At 54.0% G+C, this 10,007-nt stretch overlaps 3 protein-coding genes across 3 annotated transcripts, besides 7 other annotated features; all 3 read right to left on the bottom strand.

The window, feature by feature from the left end:
* Positions 1 to 5,285: a sequence feature (areas not merged during assembly with more than two copies in the genome that could not be assigned to a particular haplotype).
* Positions 867 to 1,598, bottom strand: Tc00.1047053509457.60 (retrotransposon hot spot (RHS) protein, putative; the record flags this gene model as incomplete). The annotated part of the gene is made up of 1 exon (XM_801185.1): positions 867 to 1,598. The coding sequence occupies one exon, from the start codon at positions 1,596 to 1,598 to the stop codon at positions 867 to 869; it is 732 nt and encodes a 243-aa protein (XP_806278.1).
* Tc00.1047053509457.50 (retrotransposon hot spot (RHS) protein, putative) lies at positions 1,625 to 2,737 on the bottom strand (the record flags this gene model as incomplete). Its single annotated transcript, XM_801184.1, has 1 exon — positions 1,625 to 2,737. One exon carries the CDS (start codon positions 2,735 to 2,737, stop codon positions 1,625 to 1,627), a length of 1,113 nt encoding a protein of 370 aa, XP_806277.1.
* Positions 5,286 to 5,301: a sequence feature (haploid, non-Esmeraldo-like haplotype).
* Positions 5,302 to 6,003: a sequence feature (areas merged during assembly that could not be assigned to a particular haplotype. This can correspond to areas where the two haplotypes were merged or to regions with more than two copies in the genome that were merged during assembly.).
* Positions 6,004 to 6,719: a sequence feature (haploid, Esmeraldo-like haplotype).
* Positions 6,596 to 6,817: a mobile genetic element.
* Positions 6,596 to 9,494: a mobile genetic element.
* Positions 6,720 to 10,007: a sequence feature (areas not merged during assembly with more than two copies in the genome that could not be assigned to a particular haplotype).
* On the bottom strand, positions 9,498 to 9,995 carry Tc00.1047053509457.10 (uncharacterized protein; the record flags this gene model as incomplete). The annotated part of the gene is made up of 1 exon (XM_801183.1): positions 9,498 to 9,995. One exon carries the CDS (start codon positions 9,993 to 9,995, stop codon positions 9,498 to 9,500), a length of 498 nt encoding a protein of 165 aa, XP_806276.1.

The raw sequence follows: 10,007 nt of genomic DNA, 5'->3' as shown, positions 1-10,007 counted from the left end.
AGTAAAAAAAAAAAAATGAAAAACTAGTTGTAGTGGTGCGACACTCTTGACCACGATGATTCTCTGAAAAAAAAAAAAAGACATTCTCTGACCTAGCCCTGCAGACACACACAAATATAAAAGAAGTAAAAACACTCCCTAACATCATTCATCATAAACGCACTGCGCTAACCTCCTCAGTCATTTCTTCCATTTTCTCTTCTGAGCCTTTTGCCTCACGAAGTTTCAGCATCTTCGGAATAAAATATATGCCTGAGAAAACACTCGGTCAGCGCAAACTGGTACTGATGTGTGTTTTCCCAGAACTCCACAATCCTCCCATGATCAACATCTCCCACACTCGGCGGGCCGACGACATCACATCTCTGCCAGTCGTTCATCGGCGTGCTGGCTGCGTGCCGCAGACAAATGATCTCCCACGACAATCCCTGAGCAAATTCACCCCAACCATTAAAATATACCGCCAGGCACTCAGTGAACTGCCCCACAGTGCCGGCGGTGGTGTGGTGCGCACCCGCCGTAGCCATCCGCAGCCCAACCAGCGTCCTTGGATTGGACTCTGAAAAAAAAAAGGAATCCACCAGCGGAACGTTTGTGGCCCACGGTTTGTGCAGCACCCCGTACTTTATTTTACGGATCGTTTTTTCATATTCACTCGGCAGCAAACCTTCATCTCCCTTGGGATGCAATTCAGGGGCCAACTTCAAGACGCAGGGCTTTGCTTGACGTCCTGTTGGCGGCTCAAACTCCGTGGGTTTCGTCGCTATTACCTTGGCAAAGGCACTCTCTGTGAACGATTTCAAAGCAAACAATCAAAAAAATATTGGCAAAATATTATCCTTCGACGCCAACATCGGCCTCAAAAGCTATTTTATTCTGCTACACTTGGGAGGCGTTCCAATGTCCGTTCCTCGAGGCAAGCAGATATCGGTGCATTGAAAAGGATCACACCGCCTGCGTATATTTCCCGAACAACCTTCCACAGGCTTGTGGGACGGATCCTCAGAATACCGTGGCGACTCACCTCCCCGTGAAAAGTACTCTTTCGCAGTTACCTCGTTGATCGATTGCAATGCAAACCTCACCGCTCCACAGCTTTCCCTAAACGCCTCCTCATCAAAGACGTGACGTGGAATCGGTCCCAAAAGATACATGTGTTTTTCAACCTCTTTCCAGTATTTCGCTTGTTTCTCTTTAGTCTCATCACGCGTTATCCAGGCGCACATCGCCTTCACATCCACCTCGTCGAGGCAATTCACGATGACTCGCGCGGCCTGTAGCTGCTTCGCCCACTCATCATAGCTGGTTACCTTTGGGAATGACACCGCAATCATGCCCCATCCAGAAGTAGGCGCAAAACGTCTCGGTGGCGGCGTTCCCTCCTTTGCCACACCGTAGGTAATATACACATTCCTCACATGCTCCCTCAAACTTCTCAACTCCGAGACGCACATGTCCTCATCGCTGCATCTTGTCACCGCTCTGGTGGTCTTGTCAGACACGTACGCATCTCCTCCACCAAAACAGTGGACCACCACTTGGAGTTTCTCAGCATCGCAGTGCAGCAGCTGGTAGAGGAGGTACGAGCTGGCAGCCATCGACTTCCCGATCCCGGGCGTCCCAATCAACACACGTCGTCTAGGCTAAAGTCGGTCCCACCGTGAGTGCCGAACCACGCGGTTGGATCGTCAAGGACGGTCTGCCACGCCCGATCCACCCCACAGTTTACAAGAACGTCCTTGGGAAGAACCTGTATCGTATTCCACGAGTGCGGCCATCCCTTCCTCGAGGCAAGCAACATCAACACGGGAGGTGCCGCACCGAATTGCCGCACAGCGTCATTCTCTTCGATAGCGTCGTCAGCTTCCCTGTACGACCATGTCTGTTCTGGCTTCCCCTCATGCACCTCCATTCCCGTCCCCGTTTTCTTTCGCTCCACGCCGTCGGGAATTTCCACCACATGGTGCCACCTCGCATTGTACACAGACTCGTAGCATCCCTCCAGTTTCTCCGGTGCGCTCGTCGTCGTTGGGTTCCTCGCCTCCTCGGCAGCTGCATCCAAGAAATGTTTGGTGGAGTTATGAACAGCTGCTTTTACCTCCGCAGCAGCTAATGACCGCCCCGGTAGGTTGTTGACACCCTTATCGCATAGCTTGCGTATATCCTCATCGAAGATCACTTCACCCTTCACAGCTCGCTTCATACTCAAATAACGACCTGATGCCTGTATTTCGTTCAATACTCCCTTATCACGGATATACTTCGTGGGGTCCTTGAAAAACTCCTTCAGCAAAACATCCCGATTGGTGTCCACAATGCCCCTGCCGTCCAGTTCCCTCGTAAGAAAGTCGTTCAGCCTCATTTCATTGACGCGAGCTCTTCCCTTAAACAGTACATCTTCGATATTAGTGGAAATGGTAAATTTCATTTCTTGCGTTCGTCTCAGCCTTTCCTCTGCCTCCCGCCCCGCTTCTGTCAGTACCTGCGTGAGTACTCCATTTGGTGTTCCCTTGCAATGGGAGTGATCGTATCCTTTTCTTTCATAGTCTCGACGTTGCCCGAGAGAGAACACACCTTCGTGAAGAGGCCTAGTAATGGCCTCCAGCGATTGGTACGCAGTTAAGTTAAAAATTTCTTCAAGAAGCCGCCGGTCTTGTGCGTAACCATCCGACTCCTGAATAAACATCTCCATCGTCACATTGTAGTCTTTCATCAACGGCCGCCCTGCCGCCAACATAATTCCAAAGGAAATCGCTCAGCCTCATGTTGGTGCTGCTCAAGAGTCCACTTTGGTTGCTGCGTTCCCTTCACTCCTCTCCGTGTTGCAGCGTCGGAACCATCGCCGGAGATGCCACGGAGAGGCGCCATCACAACACCCGTGCAGTGAAGCATCCCACTCGCACCGCCCACCTGCGGCCAGCAGGCGCCGCTGGCCCCAAAGGACAGTCGCGGCTGTTTCTTCTCGCAGTCCCAATGGCGTTGGGCGTGGCACTCGCACGGCGGAGTGGTCGGTGCGCCATGCAGCCGCACTGCGACGCCTGTCGGTGAAACAGTCAATGCCCACCGCCCCCGCAGCAACGCAACGTGCAATCGGCCACAACACCGCCACACTACCGTCCTTTTTATTTTGTTTTATTCACGTTTTCTGTTTGTTTGTTTTCCCGATCACCGACACCAAAAATAAGTGCACACATTCACGCAATAATAAAAAAAACAATCCCACCGTCCCGCCGCGGGTCAACACTCTCCTCCACCCACCATCATCGCCGCGCAGGAGACCGCAGTCACATCGCAGAGTCAACACCACAATGTGCACCACACCATCGTGCAGTGAACGATGGGCGGGACGCAGCCACGCATCGCCCCGCTCCATTTTACCACCACTCAAGTGTTGCGTGCCCGCACAAAATAGCAAGCACAATCAGAGTGCACACAAACCCAATCAACACCCTCACCCGCTGAAGCACATTATTCGCATGGAGTGACAACATTTAGGGACACACCGGCAGTAGCAGGCCGCACGGAATTTCCCTGCCAACCACGCGAAGAGACACAACAACTCTGCGGAGTCACAGTGGCAGCCCCTCGATGTTGCCTGCAGTCCACATGGCAGGAAGAATTCCACGCACGCATAGTTCCGTACACCTCGCTGTTTGAGTGCACACCAACGGAACATGTGAAAAATACGTGCGCGCAAGACGGCAATTAAATCCATGAGAAAGTCGGCCTGCTTTCTCCGATGGCGTTGGCGAGCAGTCCCGCACAATCCAATCAAAGTGGCACGCCGGACGGAATGGCGTCCGTCAACCAATAAAAAAAAATGCGACACTGAAAGGGAGCAGCGAAGAGTTGGCGCATGCGATTGCCAGCGACAACTGTGAGCAACCCGCCAGCACTAACCGAGGTGCCGAGGAGCACGCTTGTGTACAACTGGCCATCAAGCAGAGAGGACAAGCAAAACAAGAGGGCAGCAAACCCTCTCGTTCAATGCCTCCTGACCGCGACACCAGAATCAAAATAACATGGACGATAAGAGCGGCAACGCCTTCTCCAAAACATCTTGTCAAGAAGCCGCAGGACCTCAGGAGGAGAGAAAGGCAGCGGCGGCAGCCACAGAGGGGGAGGCAATAAAACGGCTGGCAGGCACCTTCACGTCGACGCGCACACCACATCCGAGTGGGCCGGGAGCACAGACCGAACCGCTCGGAAACACACGCATCAAATCCGCAAAACAAAGTCGCAGTGAATCGACAGGAACTCCCCGCCCAAAACAAATTCAAAAAGTGGCGTTTTTCAAGGGGGAATCCGCTTTTCCGACGACGGCACGAACACCTCGCAGAAATTTCTTGCAAATCTCCCTTCGCAGGTCCGCAAGAAAACGCAGCGGAATAAAAAGAGAGCGCAACGACGCAAAAATAATAATCCTCCCAACCGACCAGGTGGCAGGCCGCCCTCGCGCAAGTGGACAAAACACAACTTCACTCCGGTCTTGCGGTGGTGGTCGTCTCGCAACATTTTCTTCCTTTTCTTCTCGTCGCAGTGCACATCCCCTCCCACAAATCATTTGTTCGGGCCATGTTCCTGCATCCAAACAACGCGCTGCTCGATCCCGCGGCACAGTCCTCGGCGCAGAAGTGAGGGGAGGAAGAGGGACCGCAGAAGGTGCGAGCAAATCCGAATTCGGTGGCGGTCGCTGCAGTGAAGATTGACGTCCCACGCGGTGTCCCTTTTTTAGGTCTGGTCCTCACCGTGTCATGCGCTCAGCGTGCGGTGCGCCGGCCGCTCCGAGCCCCGTCCGTGCTTGCGTCTCACCGTCGCTCCCAGCCCCGTTCGTTGGCTGCATCAGGGACGCCGCCATCCAGAGACGGGCATAAGGACGTTGCATCCAACAAAACCTTCAGAGGCACCCGGTGGGCCAACGACGACCGTCACTGCGGGGTGTGCAGCCCTTCCGCCGCTCACCTCAAATCGCACTTCTACGCCTCCTCGAGCAGCAGCAGCAGCAGCATAAATGCACCGGTCCACTAGAGGCCGTCACCAGCCATTGCAGGAAGACCACTGTGCCCCAGTGCTATAAAACCCGAATTGCATTGACGGGCCACTTCGGAAAATCCTGTCGCATCCTCCCCCATTATGCGGAAACGCATCCGTCGTGCATGTGGCCACCGCAGCCAAATGAATCCGGTCCAAATACCATCCAAATCAAATTCCCCTTTCCTCAAGCCATTCCTTCATTCCATACGCCCTGACCATCATCCGCACGCGCCCGCTCACACAAACCGCCACAGCCCCGCTGCCGGCACACAACGCACACGGAGCGAGCAATCGCCTAAAGAGCCACACGCGGAAGCGATCCCCATCCATCCATGACGCGGCGCCAAAATTTCCAGCCATTCCACCCACACCGAAAGGATGCGGCACTCCACAGCAGTCGCAGCCCACCGCGCGCATCACACCCGCAGGAAGAGTGACTCGCGGTGCGCGCTCCCCCCCTCCCCTCCTTCCCTTCATGCCCACGGAGGAAGCAGCAGCCACCCGCAACCGCCAGCACACGCTACAAAAGAAGCATCCAAATCCACTGCAATGTGCATCTTGTGTGTGTGTGCGCCCGCAGACACACGAGGCAAAGAAGTAAAAACAGAAGCAGAGCATGTGAAAAGACCCACAAACAAAAATGTACAGCAGAAGTGCATGGCGGAAATAACAGGACTGCCCAAGCTCATGATACAGCACTGCAGACAAAGCAGCAGCAATTCATAAAAAAACTATTAAAATAATTAGAAAAAACAATTCCCTCTCATCATATATTAGCCCCCCTCGCACACAATAATTATATAAAAAGAAAAAGAAAGTCGTTCTCTACTAATGTTCCACCCAAAAAAAAAAAAGAAAAACCACACAAAAATCCACCTGGTTACCGTGTGGTCCCACCAAACTACCTGTTTATTTTGACCACAGGGTGAATTTAGAAAGATACATCTCTTTCAACCGTCTGACCCTCTGTGTGTCCGCACAGCGTTTATATTTCATGGGGTCATCTGCGTGTTGCTGCTCCCCTCAGCCCTTTCATCGGCGCGTGAGTGCGGCCCGCAGAGCACAGTCAGTCGTGTGTGTGGGGACTGAGAGAAGCACGCAGACATGACGGCAGTCGCGTCACTTCATCGGGAGAGTGAGCGCAGCAAAAAAAAAAAGAAAAAGAGAAACACGGCGGCAGGGTGTGGCTGTGTGTGTGGCGCTGCGAGTGTCTGCCCGCCCTGACCGCAATAAAACAAAACAAGAGGGAAGAAATGTGTGCTCCGCCCCACAGGCCCTCGTCGCACGCCCACACGTCACGGCTCCCTCAGCGCGCCGTTCGTCGCGGCCCCTCCTCATGCGTGCAGCAGGCGAGGCGCACAGGGCCGTCGTCATGAGCGTGTCGGTGGGTGTGCGAGTGGAGCAGTTGGGCGGGAACACACGGCACCCCTCGCAGGAAGAATGCGGAAAAAACAATTAAAAGAGGGAAGAGTAGAAAAGGAAAAAAACGTCCATAGTGATTGCCCCAAGGCAACAAGCAAGATAAGCAAAATAATTAAAGCAAAAACAAGAAAAAGAAAAGAATAATCTTCCGGGCAGCTGGCCGGATCCTGAAATTATTTATGGAAACCAAACAAGTTGGGAAAAAAGGTTCTTTAGTTAATTGCTTCAATGTTTTCTTTTCATTCAATATATAAAATTCTGTGGACCATTAGCATGGTCCTTTGTCCTCAGTTAGGATTTGAAATATTATTACTTACGAAGTGGCAGACTTTGGGGTCCTGCAGCCACAAGACCCCGCCGCTCCCTTTCGCAAGTTCCACCCCTTCGCCAAGTCCTGAAGTGTAAACAGACGACCGCGTGATATGCCGTCTGCGGGGTTTTCTGCGGACCGCACGTAGGCAAAGGAAGCCTGCATTCCGCGAGAGTCCAAAAATTCAAATATCCGTCGCAGCTCCCACGTCATGGTGTATGACTTTGAGCTGCCTTTATTCGCCGCTCCTTGCAGCGAAGTGTTGTCCACCCACACGTCCATGGTGGATGGCAAAATGGCGGAAAAGGCCGACAAGGCCAAGCGTACCGCTCGTGCCTCGGCCTGCATGATAAGAAAAGGCTTCCTCTTCCATTTCCCTCCGGCAATTTTAACGTCGCCGGAGTCTGGAATAAAAACGGCTCCCCATCCATGGAGCGATGCGTCCGTGATGATGGCGGCCGATGCCATTTCCGTGGAATTGATGGTTCGCTTGCGATTGTTCTCGATGGTGTGTCGCAACCTCTCGCCCAAACCAACCGCTGCCGGCGGAACGTTCGCCGGGGATGTCTCCAGTACAATCCCCCGGTGAAGTGCGGATAATCGTCGTCGCACTGCCTTGATGAAAAGGTAGTAGTCAAATACACGCGTGCACAAAATGGCAGCCGCGTACAAAAAGCGTGACGCCAAAACCTCCATTCCCGCGATGGGTAAATACTTCAGCGCCGGCATGGCGCGTACAGACCGGACAAACTTCTCACTCAGGGATACCACACGGTGAGTGTGATCAAACTGCACCCCCAGGAAGGTGTACTGCGTGGCGCCCGATTCGCGGCCATCCCATATCGTGGCGTGACAACTCTCCGCATTACGAAGCGCTTGGGCTTCCCACAATGTCACATCGCTTTTCGGCCCTGCTATGCGTATATTATCGATCCATACGTCGATACGCACCAATGGAGGTGCGGCCCAGAGGGGGTGAACCACCGTCGTCACCCCGCAATTGCCGAAGTAATAATAATCTGGAGAATTTCTGGGCCGGCCTTGTATCCCATAGGGAGCCGTGGGGGCTCCACCAGCGTGCCGTCCTCCACGCGGCATCGAAAGAGATGCCGAGCCTCCCGTGGTAAAGAGACTTGAAAAAAGGACGCCTTTAAGTCCAGGCAGGAAGCGGCCTCAGCCATCACAGGCGGCAAATAATGGGAAATATGTAAAAGAGGAACATGAGCCTCGTAAGGGTCGTCTATTTTCTTGTCGCGTGGCCACGCAATCCATCGTCGTCTTCAACCGGTGGTTTTCTCCTCCACAACTGAGAAAGGCATTATCCATCCGCCTGTTATTGTGGACGAACCGTCCTCGATTATTCCAGCTTTTCGTAAAAATCTCGCGTCAGCGGTTGGAATCCTCCGTGAGCCTTCGCGCGCTTTACCGGAGGAAGACGGTGGAAGAGGGGACCACCCGACGAGTCCCCATACTTGCATAAGACTCTCCAAGGTGGCCGGGTTCAACCAACTTTTGATCCACTCTAGGTTCAATAAGGGCACGTTGACTTGCTGTAACGGGATGGTTCGTTCATCGTGTGGAGTGGCCGGACGCGTCCTTGGCGTGCGTCTCGTTATTGTAGCAGCATGATTGTGATAAAATCAAAAAAAAAAATGCTCCTCCGTTCTCAGCCAGGGTTCTTGCCCTTCCGCCGTTTCTCCCTTCACATTATTGCGACCAGCGACAACACCTGGGTCAGCAATGTGGTGTACCTCCACAAATATCGAACTGTGCTCTGGGGAAGGTCAAACGGGTCGAAGTGCTTCGCCAACTGCGAGACCACGTGTAGGTCCAAATTGTACGCCTCCACGATTTGAGCAGCGTGTCTCAACGCACCGCGTTCTATGGAATGCGCCGTGGCATTCCAAGGAGCGAGAGCTCGTTCGACTTTGGCATTAGTGATATTCGTGAGTTTTTCGTTTTCTTGAAGTGTCCTGCATGGCTTTATAATGTCGAAAGCGTCCTGCCCTCGTATCCTCACGAACTGCGAGGCGCGGTGGGGATCCGCCCTCGCCGTCTTCGGCGCCACGGGCCAATCCAAAATTAAGGTCCCGTCCGCCCCCATTGTGGAATTGTTGGGGATTAAGGCCGCGATCTCGGACCAACGACTCGCCGTTATCCACGCAAGTCAAAAAACAACACGTTCCCTCCAATCGGTCCGACTGCGGATAACTTGATTCATCCACCGCTTTCCTTTGTCAAGGGGCACGTCTGCTTCACCACCGATCGCACCGCAACTTTTTGTAACCTCAAAGACGCAATATCCAGCGGGGTTCGATCCATTTGCAACATGGACCGCAGCATCCTGGCGTACTGCAGTCGGGTCGATGGCGCGACTTCGATTGCCATCAAAAAGGCCGCGCAGCTCTCCTCGTTCATCGGCTGTTCGTGCGTGCGGCAAAAAGTCGTGAATCGCCCCGCGAGGGACATTCTCGGCTCCCACGTTGACGGCGCCCACATCTCTCGAGCGACCTCGTTCGCTTTCCTCATATAACTGGCCCAAGGCGGGGATGTCGGTAATTCGTCGTACCACAGTCGAGCGTCGTTAGCAAATAAGCTCCATTGCCCTTCTCGACGATTTCGTCGGGCGATTTGAAATATCGGGTGGAGCGCCGGCGGTGCGGTGCGCTGCCTGTGAGGATTGGTGGGAGGTGGCGGATTGGATGGGCCAGCCGGGCGTGCTGATTCAGGTTTACGAGGGCGAGCGGCAGATGACGAAGGACAACCGCCTGCTTGGCAAGTTCGAGCTGTCCGGCATCCCGCCGGCTCCGCGTGGCGTGCCGCAGATTGAGGTAACTTTTGACGTGGACGAAAACAGCATCCTGCAGGTGAGCGCCGTGGACAAGTCGTCGGGGAAGAAGGAGGAGATCACCATCACGAATGACAAGGGTCGCCTGAGCGAGGAGGAGATTGAGCGCATGGTGCGCGAGGCTGCGGAGTTTGAGGACGAGGACCGCAAGGTGCGCGAGCGCGTAGATGCGCGAAACTCGCTGGAGAGCGTCGCGTACTCGCTGCGCAACCAGGTAAACGACAAGGAGAAGCTTGGTGGGAAACTGAGCGCGGATGACAAGAGCGCCGTGGAGGCTGCAGTGAAGGAGGCGATGCAGTTCCTTGACGACAATCCTAACGCTGACAAGGAGGAGTACGACGAGGCGCGCGATAAGCTGCAGAGCGTGACGAACCCGATCATCCAGAAGGTGTA

The sequence above is a fragment of the Trypanosoma cruzi genome, genomic scaffold, assembly GCF_000209065.1.
Source record: "Trypanosoma cruzi strain CL Brener 1047053515891 genomic scaffold, whole genome shotgun sequence".
Taxonomy (NCBI): Eukaryota; Euglenozoa; class Kinetoplastea; order Trypanosomatida; family Trypanosomatidae; genus Trypanosoma; species Trypanosoma cruzi.
Note: the sequence above shows the minus strand (reverse complement) of the source record. Positions and strands in the feature narration are given on the sequence as shown.